The 26,794-nt window shown below is 40.2% G+C and overlaps 1 protein-coding gene across 2 annotated transcripts in view; it reads right to left on the bottom strand.

The window, feature by feature from the left end:
* The window catches only part of Pka-R1 (protein kinase, cAMP-dependent, regulatory subunit type 1), a 123,375-nt gene that overhangs the window by 5,751 nt on the left and 90,830 nt on the right, over positions 1 to 26,794 (bottom strand). For both annotated transcript variants that reach the window (XM_019049967.2, XM_019049975.2), the window contains exons 2-7: positions 4,955 to 5,110; positions 3,975 to 4,175; positions 3,020 to 3,239; positions 1,850 to 2,053; positions 612 to 699; positions 186 to 274 (exon numbers count right to left, since the gene is read on the bottom strand). In XM_019049967.2, coding sequence (XP_018905512.1) covers positions 190 to 274; positions 612 to 699; positions 1,850 to 2,053; positions 3,020 to 3,239; positions 3,975 to 4,175; positions 4,955 to 5,110 — 954 coding nt within the window. In that variant the 3' untranslated portion in view covers positions 186 to 189. The remainder of the gene's footprint in view (positions 1 to 185; positions 275 to 611; positions 700 to 1,849; positions 2,054 to 3,019; positions 3,240 to 3,974; positions 4,176 to 4,954; positions 5,111 to 26,794) is intronic.

The raw sequence follows: 26,794 nt of genomic DNA, 5'->3' as shown, positions 1-26,794 counted from the left end.
TCTATTTCTTATGAAATAACATTCATCTTGAAAATTTTCTTTGAAAAGTCAAGGAGAAGTTGGAAAATTTGAGAGTTTCTATAAAACTTAGTTTCCTTGGTTAATTTATTGCTAAATGAAATGCAGTCTCTTAAAAATTCAAAGTATCTCAGAGGTAAAAACAGAGATAGAAAAGTGATTATTACCTTACTACACAGATAGTGATACGAAACTGTTATATTGAGTAATATTTCGTTTTAAGATGTCTGCACATGGCCCCAAGACTCTTTCAAACCTGTAAAAAGTATTAAAACAGTTTTAAAAATTTCATAAACGAACTTATAAAACAGAGGCTCAGTCAAAAGAAAACATATGACTATTTGAGGAACCGTTCGGAAAAAGGGCACATATCCATTTGTCCTTGCTAAGATTGCACAGCTCTCAATGCGTTCTTTTGTAAATCAGAGACTTTTAATTTTAAATGTTCAAAATAGGCTTGATAATTTTGAATTTCACTAATTTCAAAGTTTTATTCCAAAACATGTTTTTGAGGGTAAATGATAAACTTTTCGTCCACTAAAATAAATTTAGTAAACTATTTGGGTAAAAAAAATTGTAATGTTATTACAAACCTTGCTCTGTCTAGTTTGACACATTTTAGTGGTCCCTGAGCAACAACTGTCGCAGCTCTTGGTCGGTCTAACAATAAAGCTATTTCACCTGAAAATGGATAAAACAAATTGATTGTAATAATAATAGATTGTAGATTGTTTTGAATAGTCAGCAGATTATTTCAGTTTTGGGCAAGTAAAATTCAGAGATTTAATTAAATAACTTTTTTGTATAAAAGCAAAGGATTTTTTTAAGTTCTTTTGTTGCTTGATGAAAATAAAGAAATTGAATAAAAGAAGCCAGAATGGGCCTGTTGCAAACTTTAGCTAGAGCAAAAATAAGTGTTGTTACTCATAGAAAGTGTCTCAAAAATCATGATGAGTGCATCGGCAAAGTCTGAAATGCACTCCTTACTTCACAATTTGCATAAGAAATTTGCGTTTTTTCGAGCCTCCCGCTGCAAAAACGATACCACGGCACAGGTGAAAATTTCGTTGGAGGAGTCATTCCATCCATCCCCTGCTCACGAGGATACTACACAATAATCAACATAGCCGACGCCAATCTGCCATAACACATGTGACGGGACGATGATTTTAACCACCTGATAACAATCGGTGTGTTTACATTCACTTTTTTCTGGCATTGATAGATGTCTGCCTTGATTGACCTCGTGCTCTTCTCAACTTGCGCGCGGAAGCGTCGGCCATGTTGAGCACGGATTGAATGGAACGAATCCTCTAACGAAATGTTCACCTGTGCTGTAGCATACTTTTAGAAGCGGGGAGCTTAGAAAAACGCAAATTTCTTACGCAGATTGTGAAGTTAAGAGTACATTTCAGAGTTTGCCGATGCGCTCATCGTGATTTTTGAAACATTATCTATACCTACAGAGCAACTCTCATTTTTGCTCTAGCAAAAGTTTGCAACAGGCCCATTTTAGACGGCTAGCGTTCAACCAAATAGAGAGCCGTCACCAGTGCTTAATGCCATTTTCTGAATGTTCTTGTCGATTCTGAAGTGGACACATAAACATAAGTGTTGGTCAAAGTGCTCTAGAAAAATTCGAAATTCTCATGCAGACCTTACAGAATACTTTTAGACGAATATTTTTACACTAAGCACGTCAAAATAACCTGCAGCTGCTACGGTTGTAAGGATTTTTGGTAAGCCCATTTAGTGAAAGAGTGAGTTTAGCAGCACTACATCAAGTAATGAGGAGAATATGTCTGATAAATATGAGAAACAAGAAAATTACCAAAATAATCTGAAGGACCTAGGCGACCAACTTCTACGGGCCTATCACCCTCAGCTCTATACTGCAGGACAAGCGCTGTTCCTTCAACAATGATGTAGAAATCATCACCTGGCATTCCTTGCTTGACTATCGTCTCACCATTGTTGAAAAAAACTGGTTCTAAAGCATCAGCAACAGTTAAACGTTCCCACTTGTCAAGGCTCTCTGAAAAAGCAAATGGACTCAATGAAACTTTAAATCATCAGGATCACAATCAATATTTGATTTTTAGATATAACTTGAATACATTTCCTTTCAAAACTTAAGACCTACTTATTTAGAAAAAGTAACGAATTTTGAAGAGTTGACAAGATACATTCGGATTGAGAGGACGGGCTTGAGACTATCTGTATTTGAAGCAAGAAGATCACTTTGATAGCAATAATGCAAAACCATGTATCTCCGCTCGTGATGTTGCAGACTTCTGGTCATATTTTATTATTTCTTTGAAAAATTACTCAACTTAATTTCTCGAAAACTTCCTTGATTTTTCTTCTCTGCGAGCAGAATAATTCATAGAGTTTCAAGCTATATAGCTTCATTTTTTCTTTCAGTTTTGCACTTTAGCAATCAATTAGCAACTATCAGTTTTAACCTGAAGACTTACTTAGCAAAAGTATCATAGGGGCAGTACTGGACTTCTGAATTATCTTGTCAAGTGATTAATTAAGTATTAATTTGGCAGAAAATGTCTCAAGTTGTCTCTACCAGCGCTGTGGATTCCTTCCTATTTGGACCGCTTTAAGCAGAAAGGAACAAAGCCACATCAGCTATTGCCAAATTTAATGGAGCAATTTAATTTTGTGCATGAAAACGGTTATGCAGATTTTTGTGCAAATTTCAGTGAATATTCTGCATAGTGCAAGGCAAATTCCTTAAAATTTTCAAAGGAATCTGCACAAAAGTTCTCTTGTGAAAAATAAAATTGCCCGGTTAAATTTGGCAATGACTGATGTGGCTTTGTTCCTATCTGCTTAACGCGGCCCATTTTGCATTAATAAAGTCAATTTTCTCAGATTTTACTAAGATTACTTTTTTGCAAGGCTATCCTCACAACTTGTCATGGCATTGAAATGAACGGAAATGATCATTTACGCTTAAAAAACGAAGAAAGAGGAAAAGCATACATACCAAGGATAGATACTCTAGATAGGAACCCTTCATAAACTTTTCGTTTCCGAATCGTTGACCCCATTAAAATACGCCGATAAGAGTCACGATCAATGCCCCACAGTTTGACATCCGTTTTGGCTTTAATAGTGGCTGCTCTGGGTGTGCCATAAATTAGAGCTAATTCTCCAAAACTTCCACCATCCCCAATAGTTGTTGTTAATTCGTTATTAACATACACCTGAAAGTAGAAACATTTGAAATTGATAAAAACTGTGTGCCATTCTTAAATTGATAATGAGGAGAATAACTAGGGATGGTTTCTTGTACATGTATGATGGCAAAAGTAGGAAAAGATGCATTTCAATTTGCGACACTGCTAACTTTGTATAACGCTTTGTTCTTTGTAAAAACAATTTGTTATCTTTGAGGGAGAAAAGGAAAAACTACTCAACATAATTTACTATAAGTTTTCTTCTCTAGACAAAGTATATTCCAGAAAGATTTATACGATGAGGTTTTTTTGTCTTCCAATGAATAAATAAACGGAAAAAAAGAAAAAAACCAAGGAGGGACAGTTTTGAAACTTTTTTGATTGGGTTGAATACTTTTCTAGATTCACTGTCCACATCCTAAATATAAAATTTTCCAAATATATTTTTTCCTAAATAAAAAAAATTAAAAAAAAGGAAAAAAAAATATAAATATAAAAGTAAAATATAAAATTCTTCGTCCAAGAACTTGATTTCATTTGTTGCCTGAAAATTACTGCCTTGTTATTATATTTTTGCAGAGAGCTTTTAATCTCAAACAGGTCATTCTACAACAAGGAAATATTCACTGGCATGACAGGATAACAATGAACCAATAAGAACATGATAGGGCCAAAATTAGACCTTTCGAAGCCAAGTCTCCACACCAAAAAGTCATGCAAATCCGATGATCGTATAGTAAACTTCCAAAAGTTTAAACTTACCTCTACTTCACCTTGATCAATTACATAAAAATTATCTCCTTCATCTCCTTGCTGGATGATCGTTTCACCGGAGACGAAATTGACAGGGAACATAGCATCAAAAATGTCTGATCTTTCATTTTCATCTAAGTGTGAAAATAATACATTTTTTGCGATGGCCTTTGATAAAGCAGCCATGGTTTTGTAGTCTTTCGGCACCACCTGTAATAAAAAAAAAAAAAGGAAACTCGAGTTTAGGAACTGAATTTAATATTTTCGAAAGTACTTGTATCTATACATTGAACCTCCTCAATTAATACGGTGGCTCTTGGTCTGTTGGTCAGATGTTTACAAGCCTTAAAGATAAAAGATTCTTTGTAAATTTGCATTATGCTTATCTCAAGGAAATTACAGCATCAGACTCCTATTTCAGTGTATTTTCCTACTTTTCTACCAGTTTTATTTAGAATATTCTTCCTTTCTTTTCTTATGCTACCGTATCTTCGAAATTTTGCGTTCTCTCTTCCGAAGTTCTTTTTTGGTAAAAAATGTATCTATTTTAAAACAAAATCTGTACTTAAATTGCAGATAGGTGAATGGGCAAAGTTCCGAAGGCACCTCGATTGAAATGAACAAATTCCACTACTAAGTACCACTTATCTTCACTATTAAATATTCAAACATTATTCTCTTTTATTCTATTTTTCTTCCAATCCTCTAAATTTTATATTCTTGTTTTTAAGTACTAACTTCCAAATGTATTTATTTTTTTGGTAGCAAATCCTGTGACCTAACGACAGAGATACTAGCAGCCACACTTGCTAAGGTACCGCTTTATAAAAGAATATTACTACTACTGCTGCTGCTGCTGCCACTACTCTTTTTCTTTGATTTTTACATCATGTGCTATCAGGGCTGACATAATTAGTGCATTATAGTGGCTGTATTCACAAGCAGTTCACTGCGAACATACCCTTGAACTTGCTCTTACGAATTCCTACCTTTTTGACGTAACTTGTGGCATCTTCCTCTGAGACAGGCTCCGCAGAAATTCCGCCTCTTCGCCGTGGGGGTTGCTGGCCTTGAGCTGGAAGGGGAAACAAATCTTCGGTGTCTTCGGGCGACATGGCTTGTAGTTTGGCATCGTGTGCCTGCTCCTGTAAAACAAAGGATAACATTTCACCTGTTAGCGAATAATTCTGAACATTTCTGTAAACATACTAAGTACATACCACAGTGAAAATTCTATTTTATATATATTACCAATGGGTAAAATGTGAAACCACGTATCTCCGTTTGCGACGTTGCAGACTTCCTGTCATTTTCCATGGTTTCCTTGAAAAACGAGTCAATGTAATTTCTTGAAAACTTTCTTGAATTAAGTAGCTTAGAGGATACGGCGCATAAGAAGGGCCGGATTTAAGGGGTGGCCACATGGGCCGCGGCCCATGGCGGCAAGTTTCGCAATTTTTTTAAATTTAGGTATAAAAAAAATCGGATTCAGAAAGAAAATTACAAACGAGAAAAAGCGACAAAATCTCTCATTTCCTGAGAGTACAGTAATTTATAATTTTGTCGTCTTTCAGTGATACAAGAGACAGTACCTTTAATTAGTCGAGTTAAGAGAGAATCAAACACGCAATTTGGCTTAGAGCGGCGCGGCGCAGAGAGCAATGATGACGAGGACTTGAGATGAAAAGGAGAAGCCCTCTCCCTCGGTGAGACGGTTGGCATGTAACACATATTAGCGCCTACAAGACTGCATGAGTACTTCACGCATTGCTTCAAATAAAGTGAGGTCAGCGTGAAACGCATAGCGCCTACAAGGCTGCATGAATACTTCACGCATTGCGTCAAACACAGTGCGTTCAGCAGCGGTCGGCGTGAAACACATAGCGCCTACAAGACTGTAGGAATACTTCAAGCATTGCGCCAAACACAGTGCGGTCAGCGCGGCGGCGGAGATTAAAATTATTGAACCACATTTATGTTTGTTCTTTCATAATTGTTTCATTCATTTCTTATAAATGGAAGGCTTTGACCACACAGAGATAGGATTACGGAACTTAACTTTCGCGCAAAATTCTGTGAACTTTTGCTAGTAGGTAATGTTGGTAGGTCTTCCGCAAAAAATGTGTCCGACACGAGTAAACGCGTATTATGCACCCCTCCCTCTTCGGCACGTTCACTTGACGGTTTTTATTGATGTTTCAAAACGAATGAGAAGGGAGCTGCAAAATACAGGCGGCCCATAGGCGGCAAGTGGGTAAATCCGGCCCTGCGCATTGGAGCAGTTTTTGAAAAAATCGAGATATTAATGGTTTCAAGTAAATCTAGTCTGAATGCATATTCTGAGAAAAATTTGCTACCGAATTCCAATTTTTAAGCATCAAAAAGTCAGTTTGAACTTTCTCTCCGCGATAGGTAAGGATCCATGTAACTTCGAAACCTCAAACACGTACTTTTTGAAATATAAAAAACTGCACCTATGCACCTTGTCTTCCAAGCCCCTCATTTCACCTGTTAGCGGATAATTCTGAAAATTTCTGAGAACATACTAAGTACATCCCTCAGTGACAATTCTATTTTATATATATTTCCGATGGCTAAAATACGATACCACGCATCTCCGTTTGCGACGTTGCAGACTTCTTGTCATACTTTAATTTTTTTTTGTGTGTGGAATTTTACTGATTTTAGTGAACGTAATTTCTTGAGAACTTCCTTGAATTTTCCCCTCTGTTAACAGAACATTCCGCATAAAGGTCATGCTATAATGTCGGCTTGTTTCTCTTCGAAAAAGTAAGGGGGGAGCGTTTTCAAATACATTGACGGTAAAACTGAAAAAAACGCGTAATTCCCGCCAACATTTTTTTTAATTAAAAAATACTCGACGTCATTTCTTGAAAACTTTCCGGGGTTTTCTTTTCTGTTCGAGAGGTATACAGTGAAAATCTCAAGCACTTGTGTTGGTTTGTTCTCCTACGAAAAAACAAGATGGAAACTGACATTTTGAAACATCGCAAAGGAGATACGCCTTTCTGCAGGTTCAGCGTCGATATCCTCTTGACTTGATCCAGTGGCGTGGCTTGAATTGCGATGTATCGATTGTCGTGCCATCTAAACCTATGGTAAAGAATCGATTATTAAGGTGTTCGCTGCGAACATCCTGTTTATCGATCCTTTTCCATTGGTTTAAATGGCATAACAATCGATATATCGCAATTCACGCCACGCCACTGACTTGATCCACCCATGACCCCGGGAGGCCGGTCCGGTCAGAACGAACCAGGGCGAGCTAGCAACCCGTGCCAAAGAGGCGAGACAGGATCAGTGGCAAAGCGTGGACGATCGATTATCGATATTTCCCCATTTGAAGCTATGGTAAAGAATCGATTATTAAGGTATTCGTGGCGACCACTCTATTCATCGATCCTTTTCCATAGGTTTTAATGGTAGATCAATCGATGGATTCAAAGACACGTCACGCCGATGCTGAACCAGTGCAAACGATCTGATCTTGCTCGTATACTCTGGGTCATGTCAGTTCGTTGAGCTGACAAAAGGGCGTAACTAAACTCAGCGATAAGCTACGGAAAACGTCGAGTTGCGCGGACTACAGGGCTCGTCGTGGAGTGAACTTACGTCTTTATGTCAGGCAGGTGACAAGTTGCTAACACTAGAACATGCACGAAGCGAGGTGCGCTTTACCTGTCGATGTATACGCCCTGATAAAGGTCACTGCGTTCGTAAATCACAATATAGAGAACTGCCACGCAGTTGCCGTTTATTATCGAAAGGGGTTTTCTCTCAAAATTCATGGCTACCAGGGCCAGGGTGTCTACTCAAATTTCATTTTGGATTTTTCTGACGTAGGTACTCCAGATTTTTCCCGATATATATTGGGGTGGTTTCACGATGGTTAGATGAAAATGCGAACAATATTATCTGAAAAACTGGAAGAAAAATATTTATGAGTTTTCCAGGGAATTCGTGTTCTATCAATCGAAATTTGGCAACGCCTGACGGTTCATACGGCGTTTTTCCTTAGCACGGGAGAGTATAACAGGAAAGTCTGCAACGTCGCAAGCAGAGATATGCGGTTCTGCACTTTGGCCACCGATGTGCGTCCCCTACAATTTTTTTGAAATTTCATGAAAAATGAAAACTCACTTTCCAGCAAAACGAAATTTCATTTTACCGCCTTATTCGAAAATCATTGAATTTTTTGTCTGCTTAACCCGTAAATGAGATAGAGGCGTTGTAAGAGATGTCCGAGCATTGCTGCCAAGTTGGGCTTTGAATCCCACGATCATTCAGGATCATTTTTGAACACACCTCGTTAGACACCTCCTGCCCACGCCGCAACGAAATCCGAGAGGCCCTCGTTAAAAGTTTCCCACCTTTGTCCCTCGCACATGCTGTTCTAAGGAAAAATGCCGTATGGACCTTCGGCAGTTACCGAATTTCCTTCGATTAAATACGAATTTTCAGGAAAACTCGTGAAGATTCTCCGTTCAACATTTCAGAAAATTTCCTTCGTAATTAGATCTAAATTATCTGAAAATTTCAAGAAAAAATATTCATAACTATCCTTGAAAAATAGTCATTATCCAGGAGGACATTAGGCAGCTCTCGAATGTTCATACGGCGTTATTCCTTAGCACGACAGCGTAAGACTTCGCGCATTCTTACTCTCGCATTTACTTGCGCGTTTATCGATGTATTTTTAAAATCGAGAGTCTCAACACGGACCAGTTTTTCGAAACCTTCGTGGTTAGTTAGAAAAGTAATTAAATGGATTGATAAAATATAGCCGAGAAAGTTTAAACGTCGCAATAGAGATACTCATTTCTGGATTTGAGCCATCGATGAATATTCTCCCTGTCGAGTCTCATTCAGAACTGTAACGTCATATGCAGTGGCGTGGTGTGAATTGCGATACATTGATTGTTATGCCATTTAAACCTATGGTAAAGAATCGATTATTAAGGCGTTCGCTGCGAACACCCTCTTTATCGATCCTTTTCCATAGGTTTAAATGGCATGACAATCGATACATCGCAATTCACGCAACGCCACTGGTCATATGTCAGGTGAGGACTCGAGCAGAGGTCGCGCTACCCTATTACACAGTGCGGCACCATGGCATTTTGTGAAAGGGCAAAAGCACAAAGAGGATACCCCGGGATTTTCAGCATAATGCAATTTGCTTCACACAGAGAGAAGCGAGAAATAAATTCACGTCCATCATTAAAGCCATAGTTTAATTGGAGCAATCGGCGAAGCTCTGCTATGTTTTCATAAGCAATACTCGTGGGTTTAACGCGGTTAGAGTTAATAAAAAAAGAGCAACTGACTCTGCCGTGCTGAACAAAAATACCGTATGAGACTTCAGGCGTTGCCATATTTCCTTCCATAAAAATCGAATTGAATTGGAAAATTCGGAACATCTTTCTTCCAATTTTTCGGACAAATTTTTTCGCAATTTAATCTATGATATCTGAGAATTGCAAGGAAAAATATGCGTAACTTTCTTCAAAAGTAAATATTTGTTCGGAGGAGATTTGGGAACATCTAAAGGCTCATGCTAGATTTTCCCTTAGCACGGTAGGATTGAGGATTAAACCAAACTACCGGCGCCATCAAAGAGAATACGAAAATATGAGGCGCGAATAAATCCTGGCTCTCTAAACGGATCTCGTCAGAATTTCTGAAGTTAAGCCCGGGAATGCTCCTCCTTCTTTTTCTTCTTCCTCTTCTTCTTATTCTTCTTTTTCTCCTTCCTCTTCTTCTTATTTCTTATCTTCTTCTTTTTCTTCCTCTTCTTGTTATTCTTCATTTTCTTCTTCCTCTACTTCTTATTCTTCTTTTTCTTCCTCATCTTGTTATTCTTCGTTTTCTTTTTCCTCTACTGCTTCTTATTCTTCTTTTTCTTCCCCTTCTTGTTATTCTCCTTTTTCTCCCTCTACTGCTTATTATTCTTCATTTTCTTCCTCTTCTTGTTATTCTTCTTTTTCTTCTTCCTCTTCTTCTTATTCTTCTTCTCTTCTTCTTATTCTTCTTCTATTTCTTCCTCTTCTTGTTATTCTTCTTTCTTCTTCTTCCTCTTCTTTTTCTTACTTTTCATTTCATTCTTCTTCCTCTTCTCTTGCTTCTTTTTCAACAAATTCCTAATGCGTCCTCATCTGACGTATGAACTAATTTTGCAAATTTAAAAGTACAATTTCTCGCTCATTTCAGAAACAATATGCATGCTATTAATATCTCTCGGAAGAAAGGTGCTTTCGTGGGTGAGCCAGAAATAGTAGTTCCTGACTGCAAAATATTGGTCCATTTATTAGGAGTCACTAGACCAGAGTCTGTCAGACTGGAGTTAATTGGGCATTTTGCGATAAGAAAGTATGATTTCGAGCTCTTTAAAAAACAAGATACTTGCTGGTAATTTGTGTCTGTAGATAAGCGTTTTTAGAAATAAGCCGAAAATAGTAGTTTCTAATTAAACTAAATTTTGTAATCAGAAACAACATTCTCCTTTTGGAAACATATATGTCCATTAGTTTCCCTCGCATATCGATGCTTTTATGGATGATCATTTGGACTGCATTTTGCAATTTGGAGCTATAAATTTCTAGCCCAGTGTAAAAACAACGTATATGCCATTAGTTTCCCTACGCACATTAGTGTTTTTCCAGAGGAGCCAGAATTAATAGTTCCAAATTGCAAAATGCAGTCCATTTGATATGACGAAATTTTGAAAACGCTGGGCGAATGGGACTCGGTGTCTCCGATTTCATTCGCAAAAATAGGTACATTCTGCAATACGGATTCTTCACTCCTTTTGGAAAGCCCATATGTGCCATTAGTTACCCTATGCAAATAGGCGCTTTTATGGATGATTAGTCGACATAACAGAATTTTGAAAACTCATTGCGAATGTGTCTCGGCGTCTCTCCGATTTCATTTCCTTCGAGGTAACACCTAGACTTTTGTCTTCGTGCGACGCTACGATGGTGAATGATGCTAGAAATCAGCAACGAAACAACCAAACGGCTCGATCGATGAATCGTCATCGAAACCTAGGTCGATAGAAAGCGTTGATGAGATAGGAATTTATCGATATATACATTCGATATACATCAAGTTCGATAACGAATGCAGGAGGTCCGTGGGAAGTTGCGTTTGCTCCAAAAAAGGCATCCTCAGTCGCCTCCTCCTCCAACTTTTCCAATCCATAGCTGCCGCATCGTGGCTCCTTCGGCACAAGAGCGTATCTCGATTTTTGCATGAGCCCCAGAAAGCATGGATTTAAATGTAAAATAAAGCTTACGTGGAAATTGAGATACGCCCATTCGTCGGAGTAGCGACGATATGGCCATTAAAATAAATTAGTCCCCGGGTAAAATCAAATGAACCAATCTACGCCTCAAAAATACATCAAATATATACATCAAAATTATGTTTTATTCCGACAGGCGCTGCTGATGCTACTATCAGGAGAGTAGTCGTTCCGTATCTCTTTTTTAGACCAATATTCGACCCACGCCAAACGCAAAATTCTTGCTTTCGGCCTCGCGGCGAACGCGGAACTAGGAGATTCGTGACAAACTGCGATTTGCGTCTACGCATCCTTCAAAAGAAGCAAATCCATCACTGGAAAAAAAACAAATTGGACCTGAAGTCCAGACTCTTGAAAACATTGACAAGAAAAAATACTCTTGATTCAATCAGATTTAAGCTTAAATCAAAAGGAAATCCGCTCAAATTAAGAGGCTTGGTTCTTGGTTTAAGATAACATCTGATTGAATAAAGAGTATTTTTTCTTGTCGATGTTTTTAAGAGTATCGACTCTAGATCCAATGTGTTTTTTTTTCCTAGTGATTAGAAGTAAAATCTAGGAAAGAGGGATGGATAAAACTGCAAAACAATTCCTTACACCCTCACCAATAGGAGGATAAACTTGATGCTGTTCGAAATCAGTGTGCGGTTAAACGTAAGTGACCCTCGACTGGCGAATTGATCGACGGATAGCGCGCCTTCATTCTTGCGAGACGCCAGCTCCCACACGAGAGCACGAATAGTTGCCTATGTTGTCGTTGCACCACCGCACCGCCCGCACAGTGGATCGAGTCAATAGGAGAGGTCTGACAAAATTGGGAAAATTTGGACGCTTATAACTCTGTTTTCACAAAACTTTGAGGTTCTAAAAGTGGTTAAATTGGTTTCCTCGTGAGATTTTATTTCAGAAGCACCCTTTAAAATTTAAAATGTGACGAAATAAACATTAAAATTTGCAGTTTTGGTCATTAATTTCATGTCCGACCTCTCTAACTGACACGACCCACTGTGCGCCCGTGAGATACACTGCCGTGCTGAGAACGGAAAAGGAGTGGGAGTTTTACGTCGAAATCTCAAAATCCAATTTTTTAATTTGAGAATTTTTCAAAACGAACGAGAACTCGTGTTTATTTTTTTAATGTAAAACAGAAAAAACAAAGGAAAAACTAGATAAATAAAAAATGCGTAAGACCCGAAAAATAATTTGTGTGCCTCAGTTTTATCCAAGTTTGGCATAGTTTCCGATGGAAAACATTTGCAGAAACTTAAAATTCGGAAGGATCCGGAGGCGATTCTTGGAAATTGGCAACACTGTTGTTACTCCGTTTAAATGTATGTGAAACAATCGATTCTTGTCGAGGCAACCTAAATTGATATTTTTAATGGATTTAAACGGAGAAACAACAATGTTGCCAACATGCAAAATCGCCGGTGGAAGGATCTTATTATTCTGCGATGATCCCAAAGGAGCGGCCATCAAAATACGATTCGGGGACACGCGCAAGAGACCCATTATCATTAAAGGATCAATTATTAAACCATGTTTTTTCCCTTTGTAAGTGCGGAGTTTTCACGAAAGGGAACGCAGGCAGATTCCACGCTTTACGCCAGTGAGGAGGCGTGAATGATCGTTTATCGATTTTCTCCCATTTTTGACTGTGGTAAAGAATCGATTCATGCGAACACCTCGTTATCGATCCTTTTCAAACAGGTTTAAATGGTAGATCAATGGATATATCGCAAAGGACGGCACGCCACTGCTTTACGCGCGGGGAAAGAGGTGTGTGCGTGGGGAGGGGAGTTCTCGTATGAAAGCTTGGCAGGTCCCACGCTTTGTTGGTGGAGCTTGTGAGAGCTTCCTCGTTAGGTCAAGCGTGCTTGGAGCTTTTGTCCTTTAATCCGCCTTTCCAGTCGCTGGACCGTGAACGGTGGACGCACGGACCGGAAATGCCGGTTTGCGGCCCGTTCCGGGGAATTTTTTCGCCTCATCCGAAATTGAAACGCACCAATTTTTTGAGCGGAATCTACCGATATGTATCGTCACCGAGTTGTTTTGTTTTGACGGAGAGGTACTAATAAAGACCCTTTGTAGGGCTACCCTGCCTGAATTTCTTCGTCTCTACTATTTTTTTTCTTTCTCTTTTTTAATACGCTGGCTTTTACTGAACTTGGGACGAAATTTTCACCTCTAGCTATTCCAATTATAGAAAAAGGAGCCAGAAATTGTTTGCTCTCTCTCAAATGACACCAATTAGAGTTGCTGTGCCGACTCAGTGTTCACGAAATTTTTAACTTTCCCTGACTTTTCCCGGGAGCTGTGAATTTTCTGATTACCACGGTTTTCCAGGCCTGAAGCAACCCCGTTTGCCTTGAAACCTTCCTGAAATTTTCAGGAGTGTGCGGATTTCAATGCACATTGCGAAGAAGGTCCCAAGTCCAAGGTCAATAAGGTCCCATCATAAAATTCTCATCGATTCAGTTTTTTAACGCACTACCCCTAAACTTAAGGCTTTTGTTCAAAAATGCAGACTTTGCATCTTTTCTACTGAGTCTTAAGCAGCTCTTCCTTCATGAGGCATTTTATCCTATCGATGAATTCCTAATGTAATGAGTTCTTAATGTAGGTAAATTATGGACGTGTTATCATAGCTATCCATTGGCTAATCTATACTAAATAAAGATTATTAAGTAATTATCATTATAAGTCAAGGTACACCTTCAAATTCCGGCCTCAAACAACCCCGTAAGCTTCCGCGAGCACGAAAATTATGCAATCACTTCCGGTCAACGGAAGAGAGCTGAAATTGAGGTCGCGTGACTGTCCTCTGCAACCGAAATGATCGCAGAGTGTGAAACTACTTGTAGGGGTTTCCGCTCGACGGACATGGCTCCACCCCCACGAGACATCTCGCGCCTTCAAAGACCCATTTTATGACAAGAAAAAACGAAAAAGAAAAAAAGAATCTGCATGTCCACGACGACATTTGTATAATGGCATCAACTACTTTTCTTTCGCATCAATTTTTCAAAACTTCCGACGAGAGTGGTATCTTGCAAAAATAGATTCATTTACATCTTGACATAACTTTTCTGTTTTTAAACAATTGAAAACACCCTTTTAGAGAGGAAAAACGTGAAAAATGAAATCTTGCTCAGAAGTTTGGTCCTGTCTCCGAAAATGTCCTGGAAGCCTCATCGTCGACTTGAGGTTAATCAGGAAAAAGGCAATCAAGTAAATTATGAGATGAGAGGGCCGCAAGGAAGGTTCATTGTGGGTAAAGATTGCTTCAAGTTGAAAGGTCCGAGGAAACTTACTCATAAAACACCGCATCCCATACCTACTCTAGAACAAAGCTATTAAAACTATTAAAATTGCCGCGAACGGTGTATTGCTTTTGGGAGGGTTTTTTACTCGCGCTAAAAAATGAACATTATCGAACTTCCAAACAGTGCAACTTGTGTTCTCCGAAGAAATAAGACGGGCTTTTGCGTGTGTGAGAGAGAAAGGAGATCACATCGGGTGACAGTGGGAGGAGGAGAGAGTGCACAAAACGGGAAACAGTAAAGTTGGCGGGAGTGACAGACGGGAGAAAAATGGAAACGGGAAAAAGTCTCCGGATCTCGGGCAAAGCTATTTTCCGGTGTCTGCCAGTCTCGAGGAAGAATGCTTCAGATTATTGCATAATTTTTAGGAATCAAAATTATCTAACCTTCTTTTCCGAGCGGCCGAGGAAAATTAATCTGGATTCAATTTTCTGCGGAGGATTGCAATTTTTCCTATTAATAAGCATATATACGATTTTCTTTTGTCGATATTCAAAGTTTATTACGACGAAGTTTAAAGTTTTCAAAGCGCGATACTGCTTTTTGATGAGAACTAATGAAATAACAAGGTGGAGAAATGGTGCTGGGTCCGAGACATTTCGCGAAACATTTCGCAGGGAAATCAAAGCCAAGAAGTTCCAAAATGTGGAGGCCTAAAATACGGGAACCAATGGAGATGTTGCATATGTGTGAGGAATTTGTCATTTGACTGCTGGTTTTTATGTAAAAGTTCGCGAGAAACACAATGGTGCCACTGGTTTTCTCTGAAATGAACTCCCAAGCTCAAAAAAAGCTCTCATAAGTTGAGGCCAAAATGGAGGGAATATCCCACGCTATCATGAGAGCCCATCTCTACATCTAAAAACACACTCTCCATGCACAGATAAGATAGGGAGCAAGTACATCATTAGCAGGGTTGCCGTGTTTTCAATTTTGGAGTCCCCAAATAAAGTGGCAGCCCTGTCAATGTATTTGCTCTCTATCTTCGCATGGAGAGGGTATGTTTTGATGTAGAGGTGGACTCTCAGGATAGCGTGGGATATTCCCTCCATTTTGGCCTCAACCTGAGAGCTTTTTTTGAGCTTGGGAGTTAATGTCAGAGAAAACCAGTGGCACCATCTTGTTTCTCGCAAACTTTTACAAAAGAATCAACAGTCAAATCGCAAATTCCTCACACATGCAACATCTTCATCAGAAATGGATTCGTAGTATCTTTACTCGATTTTACTACGAAAGACCCACAAACGTAGTCGGTAACATAAGCAGTAGCGTAACATGGGCGATACGGATGCATCTTTTCTGGCGTTGAAGCTCGGCTGAATGGATACACGCGAGTACAATCGTAGACATAAGTCTGGGAAGATGGGCTTTTTAATGGTTACAAGAGCGGGAGAATGGGCGAACGACCAAAGAGAGCGAAAAATGAAGCTTCCGTTGGCATTATTAAGCGTATTTAAGCACCGCCGAGACGATAAACTCGCGCGCCGGAGAAGTTCCCTGTAATGAGTTAAGTCCCTCGATAGCGCCTAATAACGCCACTAAACCGAGCGCTAACTCCGTCAAAATCCATCGCGAAAAACCACATCCGGCTCAGAAAATTTTGCATTCGCCCGGGAAAACAGTGATACCCAGGAAAATGGTTCACTGGAAAAAAAAAAAAAAAAAAAAAAAAAAAAAAAAAAAACACATTGGATCTAGAGTCCAGACTCTTGAAAACATTGACAAGGAAAAATACTCTTGATTCGATCAGATTTTTGCTTAAATCAAAAGGAAATCCGCTCAAATTAAGAGGCTCAGTTCTTGATTTAAGCAAAAATCCGATTGAATCAAGAGTATTTTTTCTTGTCGATGTTTTTAAGAGTCTGGACTCTAGATCCAATGTGTTTTTTTCCAGTGTTCCATGATTCTTCTAATTTTTATTTGAGCACAAGATTCTTTGCTCTGAGGAATTTTCTTCCATTCAAATATGTTTTATTACTTAAAGATTTTTCACTTTTTCGCTGCCTTTGCGGGTAGAGGAGGCCTTGTCATACAAAAAAGTTCAGCTGCCTGAAGTTTCGAAGCGGACAGCGAAGCAAAATTACCCGGACTTTTCAGTGGGCTGATTATTGAAATTGATAGACAAAGAAGACATAAGGAGTATGCAGCGATTGAGGCGATCATATTAATTGGAATAAGTGATTCTTACAGACCAGGGGAGAAAAGGATAGACTAACTGTAGGGTCTCTCGTGGGCTGCAGTTAGTTAGTCTACTACCTACCTCCTTTGTCCATTTTAACCACGCTTTACACCGATAGGATCCCTCCATAGCGTTTCTGTCTTCTTTACCTATCACTTTGTCTAAAAATTTCAACAATCAGCCCGCAGACTCCTCCACGGAAAAACAGTTTGCGTCCGAAACACAAGATGAGTATCGGTCAAATAGCATTACGAAACTTATTTGCGCACCCAGTTTGCGGCTCACCCCTTAATCGGCAGGTGGGGGACGCAAAAAAGTGAGGTAACACTATAATTGACCCACCCGACGCATACTCGTTTTTCCGGGTCAGACTGCCAGAGACCTTCAGTGTCACCGCTTGGCCAACTCTTTTGAGCCTTTGAAAACTTTTTAAACTTTTATAAAGTTTTTCAAAGGCAAAGAATTGCAGAAAATGACCGCATTTTAAGGGTAGAATTTGAAATTGCGAACTCCACGTCCGCCCTCCCGCAGCCCACCCCTTCGATAAAATCGAATCTTGACGCTTCGGTGGTAGCGGAACAAAGGCCGCGGGAGAGCGGAAGAGCCTTGAAACTAAGATGATCTTTTATTTATGAGAAGGAACTAGGAAGCCGGGCTGAGGATCGGTGAACTGGCCACGTTGATGAAAGATTGACGACGGCTGATAAGCTCTGAGGGTGGATGCTGTGCTGAGGCAGCTTAAAACGAAAACCTTGTCACTTGCAAAATAGCGAGGCGCCCGCGTGATTGGCCCTACATGCCCCGTCGCCATGCTCAAGGAACAGCGATCTAATGACGATGCCAAGCGACACGTTTCGTCTCCCGTCGTGGTGACGGTGAACCGTGAATCGCAAAAAAAAAACCGCCCGGGGAACGAAGGAACCCTCATTTCGGCTGAATATTGCGGGGAGACGGGAGAATTTGCCTGGGGTAGACCAAGTCTCACAAATGAATACGGAGCGCTAAGATCCCTGGTAAAAATTGGCGATAGGAGCTGCGTTTCAAAATACCATAGGAATTCTTGTAGCCGGCTAAAGAAGGCTAGAGAAAATCATATAGCTGGCTGTAGAAAGCGGAGCAAATCATATAGCCTGGCTATACGAAGCGATAAAAAAGTATGCAGCTGGTCTATAGTTCCTATCGCCGGGCTTTACACATTATCGCCATCGGCTATAAAAGGCTATAAGAAATTGTGTAGAAATTCGTGTGCTTTGGAATTCATTAAGTTTGATACGGAGCCAACATAATATTCACAGAACATACATTATATTTTCCTTTAATACATACTTTTTTTCATCAATTAAAATGAGAATAATCTATACAGGATGTGCAAACATTTCAAAATCATGAGTTGAAAAACGCTGAATCCGCAAGATTATATTGGAGCATAACACAGAGCGGAGCGGCGTGCTGCCAGCGATAAGCGCACCAGCGCCTACAAACCTAACTGGGATACATCACGCATGGCGCAATGCGTGAAGTATCCCTGTTAGGTTTGTAGGCGCTAAGGCGCTTTTCGCGCTAGCTGCCCGCCCGCCGCGCCGCAGCGTGCCACGGCGCGGCGCTTGAAGCAACTATTTCACACCAGAGGTATTGCACAGTATCATACGAAATTGAGGGCGCTCCAACAGATAAGGAAGGGCAGGCATCCTTCAAAAGTACGGAGCTTCCGTTCAAAATAAATCAAGATACTACGGCCCAAAAATAGAGCGGTAGTCCAAAAACTCACTGAGTCCTAGCATCCGTAATTAGTAACATGTAGCATACACTTTATCGCCTGGCTGTTGCTCAATCGCCATCGGCTATAAAAGGCTATAAGAAATTGTGTAGCCGGCTATAGAAGCTATTGAAAATCTTACAGCCGGCTTTAGTCAGTCTATGGTATTTTGGAACACAGATTCTACTGCCAATTTTTACCAGGGATTTTTGGGGAAATGGAAATCGAGCTATTCGTATTCTTCAATAAGCCCGAGAGAGGTTCTATTGCTGTAAAAAATTCGGCGCTAATATGTCGAACGGACCACTGGACAAGGAACGGGTTTAAGCATTCTGATAGATGTTTCTCAACGAGAATTTCACGTGGAGCACGATTCGCGCAACGAAAACTAATGAAACAAACTCCAAACGAAGATATTAACGTTTTTATTTCACATTGGTTACCAGGAATTTGTACTGCCCGCTCACAAGAAACTCAAAGCTCTACGTGAGTCAAATCGCGCACTACAACGGTTTCAGCAAGCTTCTCAATAGAGCAATGTTCATTTCCCATCATGTGTTGTTCAAACTATAAACAATTTGCTACAGCTGAGCCAAAGCGCCAAGATTGAGGTTGCCAGATTTTAATATCGCAGAGACTGTCATGATAACGTTTAGCGCACGATGTGAATCACGCAGAGCATTGAGTTTTCATGAGCGGGTGGTTTGAATTCACGCATCAAGAATCATTAAATATCTTTGGAAGGAGTTGATTTCGGTAATTTTCGTTGTGCGCATCGTGCTCTACGTGAAATTTTGGTTGGGAAACGTGTTTCAGAATGCTGAAGTTCGTGCCTTGTCTACTGGTCCCTTCAATCTAAAATATCCGAAAATGTTACGGGAAAATATGCATAACTTTCGTCCAAAATACATTTTTTATCAGAGGGGATGTGGCAAAATGCGAATGTTCATACGGTGTTTTTCCTTAGCACGGTAGAATGATGTCTAGCATAGCGCATGAATACTGAGACTTCCTCGCAAGACGAATGTTAAAGTTAATTAAATGATCTAAGATGCGAAAAAGGCCAAAGTTTAAATACTCATTGGCCCGACTAGATATTATCAAAACCAGAGGTCAGAGCTCATGACTGGATGGTATTAACGCCTTTCCCAAAAAACCTGATTCAAAAAAGTAACTCACTACAATCGTGGGCACCAACGAGACCGAAAATGGTACATGAGTCGTTGCGGATTCGAAATGACGTGGGTGTGCTCGAATAAATAATGCCGCTGTGTTTATTTTCAACTTCCCTCAAGTTAGATCAGTTTCTTGTGATTATTTTTATTTTGACAACTACGAGTATTTTTCATTCCTAGACAGTTGAAGATCTGACGGATGCTCAAATAGGCATGATTGAAAATAGTTTTCCGGCAAAATTTCTTGTTCAAAATCTCAAACCCGTTCTAGAAAGCAAATGAAGGTGATTTAACAAATTTTCCCTGTCATTTTCGTCATTTTCCCTGACATTTCTCGATTTTCCTTGACTGTGGCAACCCTCTGTTTGATTTGATTTTGTGCTCGAAAAGTTCCTCATCAACCTTCATTGAGCCAAAAAGAGATTGCTTGTGAACTCAACTTTTGCCTCACTCGATTACATTGCTCAAATTTTTAAGGCAGGGCCTCTAAAACACATTATACCTGTTTCTAGCGCTGGCTTTTTCGGTTACTTTAAGATGGAGTCAAAACTGCCGTGCTAAGGAAGAACGCCGCATGGCCCTTCAGGCGTTGCCAAATTTCGATTGATAAAACACGAATTTCCTGGTAAACTCATGAATATTTTGCTTCCAATTTTTCAGAAAATTTTGCTCGCCATTTCATCGAAGGCGCCTGAAAATTTCAAGGAGATATATTCATACCTTTCCTCAAAAATTAACATTTTATCGAAGGAAATCTGGCGACTCTCGAATGTTCATACGGCGTTCTTCCTTAGCACGGCAGAAAAGCCATCGCAACCCACGCTTTAACTCGCGAAGAAAGCTGAAAAAAGGAGGAGCTCTCTGCGCTTTGTGTTCGATTCGTTCCTTTCATTCACTCTTCCGAAAGCAAATATGGAGCACCAGTGCAAGTGTTTACTCAGCGCAAGTTTTTCATCCGAAACTTCCTCTCAGTTAAAGCCGGATCCAGTCGAGAGCTTCGGATTCCTTCCTGAATGGTCAAATCGAATCGACTTCAACAATCATCACACATTTTACAACTTCAATCGACTTTAACAACATCAAAGCTCTGGTGCAGGAGTCAAACTTTGCAAACTACCATGACGAGCAGAACTTGAAGAAAGCCCGGGGAGGGGGGGGGGGTCTGCCTCTTAATCCGGCTTCCTATACGCGGCTCCTCCGGAAAATCTGAGGGATGTTGTGAAATAGCTTCGTAACATTTCCGGCATCTTTGAAATTTTATTTCTATAGATTATGTCGGTCAGAAAAACTCAAAATTGCTCTTATTTTCAAAATCTAAATAAAGCGGACTCATCTACACAGAGAAAAAAACCTCGTGCGTGGGACCCGAAGTTTAGGTCATATGGATCTCTGAAGTTTTCGGATTGAGCATTTGAACACCTAAGATCTAGCTGCCGAAGTTCGGGTCTGACATCTGAAACTTCAGTTCTTACATCTGAAGTACTTCAGATGTGAGAACCGAAGTTTTTCGGATGTGACAACCGAAGTACTTCAGATGTAAGAACTGAAGTTTCAGATGTCAGACCTGAACTTCGGCAGCTAGATCTTAAGTGTTCAGATGCTCAATCCGAAAACTACAGAGATCCATATGACCTAAACTTCGGGTCCCACGCACCAAGTTTTTTTTCTCCGTGTAGTTTTTTTTCAAGCCGATACGTTTTGGTCTTGTGTGTGAACTTTCAGCCTTGTTACCGCTATTTAAATTTTTTTTATTGTATACTTCTGCTCAACGCGGTCTAAATGAAGTGGTTGCCACGGTGCCACACTCAACGTCGATTGGATGGACTGCCTCTTCCTTGTTTTCTGCGATACAATACGATGATACACACCATCCGAACTACGTCTATTAGAGTGATACATACTATCCATGCAATCGACGACGACGCCTGGATCGAATGTATACATAGAGAGCGCGATATTGCCGGGAGATTCGAATTTTGTTTTCTTCTTCAGTCTTTGATATTTTGAGACGGGATCTTACGATTACGACAACTGACAATATGAAGTCGACCTCGTTGCCCAACCTCGCAGCTCGAGTCCATCAATTACCACGAGTGTCAGTGTACTGCATTTCAGCCTCCTCGAAGGAGAACCGACCGGGTAACAGCCATGATAAATCGAGCGAAAATGTGACAAAATAAAAAATGGACACAAGCGCGCGCCAATCATATCTCTCTCTTCCCGCCGTAGAGAACAATTTTTCCGAGCCAGCAGGTAGTTTTTATCGCGCCAGCTGAAACGTCGTAGTCTAAATTTATTGAACAACAAGCCCGAGGGAGGCTGACAATGAGTTCCTTTCCCTCCGTCTTTTTAATGACGTTGCCTCCTAAATTTTAGGACTCCTCAGACGCGTTTAAACTTGAGTCGATAAAATTTGTCCGACGTGATAATGAGGCAGCTAAATACTCTTACAGAATAATGGGGTATCGTGATCGTTAAAGTCCCAAACGCTCCAGATGATGTCCGTAGAGAATGTCATTATTAACTCACCTGAAACATATAAAACAATTTCAATTTAAAAATCGGTTGAGAGCAGAAATTTGAGGCTTCTAGGACAATGCGCATAAGTGCAGTTTTTGAAAAACTTGAGATATTAATTATTTCGGTTAAAACCATGCTTAATGCAAGTTCTGTGAAAAATTCGCTCCCGAATTACAATTTTTAAGGCATCAAAAAGTTAGTTTGAACTTCCTCTCTGCCATGGGGATCCATGGGATTTCGGAATTTCAAACACGTATTCTCGAAATAGCAAAAACTGTGCTTATGCGCCTTGTCCTCCAAGCCCCTTGATTAAAACACAAATAAACATTATTGAACGGGACGAAAGGAAAATGATAACAAATAACGATCACGTCTAAGAGAAAATAAAAGGAAAATGACGAATGAAGTGGGTCGAAAGTATTGTGTTAAAAATACCTGTTAATTCCCGGTACAGATTTCCTTTACTATTGCATTTATGAATTGTGAAAAAGTGAAAAAAGAAAAAAAATACACGGTGACTCTTCGCTTAAAGCATCTCGGGGGCGAATGATGCGTGGCTAAAATTCGAGTTCTAACTTCCCATTTTTTACATTTAATCTTTCCAAACAACCTGTGCTCAAAATAATTAATGACATTAATTAGAATGACTAAAATTAAAATCCATGAAAGATATAGAGAGAAAGGAACAAAAACGAGATGCTAACTCCTCAAAGTTGTGTTGAGCGCGGGGCGTTCTTATGTTAAGTGCCAAGGATACAGAGCGGCAACTATTCGACCACGGCTGTTGTGCGGGAGTGCATACTCTTCAATTTGAAGGCAATTTTAGCACGCGCATCGAGTCCTCGACAGTGCTGCCGTGATACGTGCCAAAGAAAAGTGCAAAAGTGCGGTATAAACCTTCGGCTGTTGCCAAAGTTGCTTGGATAAAACGCAGTTTTTCCGGGAAAATTATGACGAATTCTCTTCCAGAGCATACTGTTCGAAATTTTAATTGTATAGCTCTAAATCTTCTGTAACTTTCGGGGAAAAAAGAATTTTTCCTTAGCATGGCAAAATCGATATCTCGCGTTTTGTGGTTAGTGTTCGATGAAGCACGGACGTAGAAACTAGGCGTTGAACATATTTATTATTTACGCGTGATCCGTAAAGCCGCAAAACACAGTTCGGTAGCGCGCGCAACTGACCTGTATGCCAAGCATAAATTAAAAATTTTGAAGAATCCGCGGAAATTGGCGAGATTTGTTCAGCTGACCTTGATTCGCCTGCCGAAAAATTTTCGGCATCCCTCGAGGCATTGGATGTTACAAAATTTTAAAAACTCGTAAATTTCAAAGAGAAAACTCTAAAAGACTGTTAAAATATCCGAGTTAAACCCTTTCGCTTTTTTTTCACGTGAAGACGCCTCCTTGTACGTTTATGAGTCATTATTATTGCTTTAGTTTAGTGAATATTCACAAAAATTACAAGTACAATTTTTTTATCAGTGACGTGGTATGAAGGGAAAAATTTCGAACCTTCTTACCGGATTTCCGCTCTATTCAGTGCTTCCGGACCGCCCTTAAAAAACTCAGTGCTAATTCCGGACTTTCCGAAAATTCCAGACTAGTAGCCTCCCAGGGTGTCTACTAAAACAGGTGGGCCAAAAATCAGTACTTTTACAGTACTTTTTCAGTACATTCCCAAAAAATTCAGTACCTCTGAAATAGAAAAATTCAGTACTTTTCAGTACCTCCATTTGACGAAATTCGAAAAATTTCAAAAATTTGAATTTCTCGCTCAAATTGAGACAAAAATGACCAAAAAATGAAAAATATTCCGGAACTTTTGCGGAATTTCAGCACTTTTTCGGTACTTCGGGACCCCTCTTACAAAATCGGTACTATTTCCGGAAAATTCCGGACTTGTAGACACCCTGCTCCGTACATGAGGGCTCTCATAAGGAAAGGAGCTGTTGAAGGAGCGACTATGAATAGGACCTGAGTTGGCGCCTCGCAGAAGTAGGATTGATTGAAATATGAGGTTCGTCGGGGGCGATGGAATGAACCCCCCTTTTTCTCGATTCCCGTTAATTTACGGGCGCCGGTGCTTCTCCATCGCCCGCGATTCGCCGCCATGGATGAAAGGATGCCCAATTTATACCTGCCAAGAAAAACGGATGCATCGTCCTTTTGGCTCTGGTCATTCACGACGGTGGCGAAGCGTCTATGATCCCCTATCGATCGTTCCCCATTTGAAGCTGTGCTACAGAATCGATTATTAAGGGCTTCGTCGCCAACACCCTGATTAGCGATCCTCCACCATGGGTTTAAATGACGGATCAATCGATACATCGCAAAGCAAGCCACGCGTTGATTCAAGATTTCCTTCTCCGCGGGTTACTGCACGTGCCCGCGTCGTGCTATCATGCAACGCATAGGGAACAGGGTCAGACTTCTTTGACATAAATGGATAGACACAATTTTTAATTTTAAAAAAAAAAATCGTCAATGTTTCAGAGAAAGTTTTTTGCCTCGAAAAAACGTATTTAATTTGACTGAATCTCTTTTTGATTCAAAGAAAATCGATACTGGCACTGGTTCCCGAAATGCATTGGCACTTGTTAAGAAAAGAAAAACATGCATCTGTGGTTCATGCACGTTTTACCCAGACTTCCGGCCTCTCAGTTCGGAACGGATGTAAATATAGATTCCACGGCCGGATTTTTTGTCAGGGCATAAAAGGCCTGATTTCGACTCATTAACCCCATGCTATGTGTTTATTTTTATTTGCAATTATTTTTTTTGTTATAGTAATATTTAGCGTGGCAATTTTATTAAGTTTGGATTATCAAGATTTGTATTTTTGGCTGAGCACGGGAGGAAAAAAACATAAGTTTTAATACTATGTACTCTACGAGCGACTCTTACTGTCAAATTTCTAATACCTTTTGGTCGACAACATTTGGTTTTTTGGCCTCTGAGCGGCGTGGGTGCTCTTGTTTCTTCCCCGCGGTGCGGTCTCTAGCACGGCGTGATTTACGAACGCAATTTGCGCCGCATTTCCGCGGCCCCAGCCTGGATTGATGTTGACTTCGGACCCTTGCCCCATCACTTCCTGTCTTGACTGGACGCGAGGAGTGTCAACCCGCAGATTCATGGGCGGATCATAAACCATCCTTGATGCACACCTTCCTCTCGGGTCTTCGACCCTCAACTCTTCACCTGTCTCGGCGAATTGCGCACCGAATTTTCACCCCAGTCATTTTCCCGGGACACGTCGAAATTGCCTGAAAATCGCCAAGCTGTCACTTGTAAAACGACGCACAACACGTTTCGTGGATTGCGAGGTTGTTACATATTAGTCATGATTTAATTTTGAATCGGCGTATCATTTACTCTCCGCTCTTGAAAACTTTTGTGATCTTATTCGATGGCTACTAATGCTACAAAAGGCTGTCGCGAGGGTAAATTTGACCGAATTTATCAGAAAGGAACCGACTCATACATTTCCGAAAAAATTGAGTTAAGAATGTTTTTGAGCTCCACTTGTCGTATATTTTCTCCTGCCTGAAACTCAAAGTCGAAAAAAATAAATTCGTTTGTGAAAAGAGGGATTGAAGTTTATTTTCTACATTGGGCCTTATGGAGGAATACGTAAAACTTTAGACGTCTTTTTCTCAGATTCAACATAATGTGGGTTGGTTTACTTTTCCTTTTTGACAAATTCAGTCCAATTGTCACCCATGCGAATAGCAAATTTGGTCCCTCCCATTCCAAATAGAGGGAAGAAGAGGGGGAAAAGAGACGATAGCAATAAGGGAGGAAAAGAATAAAATAGGGGCGAAAATCAGAAAAAAGGGGATAAATAGAAAGCAGAAGAGGAGAGAGAGGAAAAGGAAGAGGAAAAAATATGGGAATCTCAGATAAATAAAACAAATATGAAATATTTTGGCGTCCCACGCGAAGGTACATTTTTTGCATCCCTCAAGACGAGCCCAATAATGAGCAAAGTTTTTTCCCCCATCACCATCAGCTAGAAAAAATCAAGTCCGACTCGGAAAAAAGAAAATGCATCGTATAGATACACGCGGCAAATGATGACCTGCGGGCCGATTATTGAAATTAATAGATAAAGCTATGGACAAAGAAGACGAAAGAGATATGGACGGATACCGTTGATAGAAGCGAGTAGTTGCAACGGACAAAGGTGACAGGTACTAGACAACTAACGGCATCACACGAGAGACCCGATAGTTAGTCCATCACTTTCTCCCTTAGTCTATAGAAACAATCAAGTATCATAGCACCAGAAAAACTGCATACTCCTGAGACAGGGTGTCTAGTATTTATTAATTTTGCAAAGACTATCAAGATATTTACCTGAAATTTCCTGATGTGTTCATGTTGAAAAGTTCCTGACATTTTCCTAAGTTTTTCTCGAACTCCTGGCACGGTAGGCAAATAGCAGTGAGACTTTACTCCGCTGGCTGAGGAGATTGGCAGTACAGACAACAACGGCATCACATGAGATACGCCGATGTTAGTCCATCATTTTCTCCTGATCGGCTAGA

The sequence above is a fragment of the Bemisia tabaci genome, chromosome 4, assembly GCF_918797505.1.
Source record: "Bemisia tabaci chromosome 4, PGI_BMITA_v3".
NCBI lineage: Eukaryota > Metazoa > Arthropoda > Insecta > Hemiptera > Aleyrodidae > Bemisia > Bemisia tabaci.
Note: the sequence above shows the minus strand (reverse complement) of the source record. Positions and strands in the feature narration are given on the sequence as shown.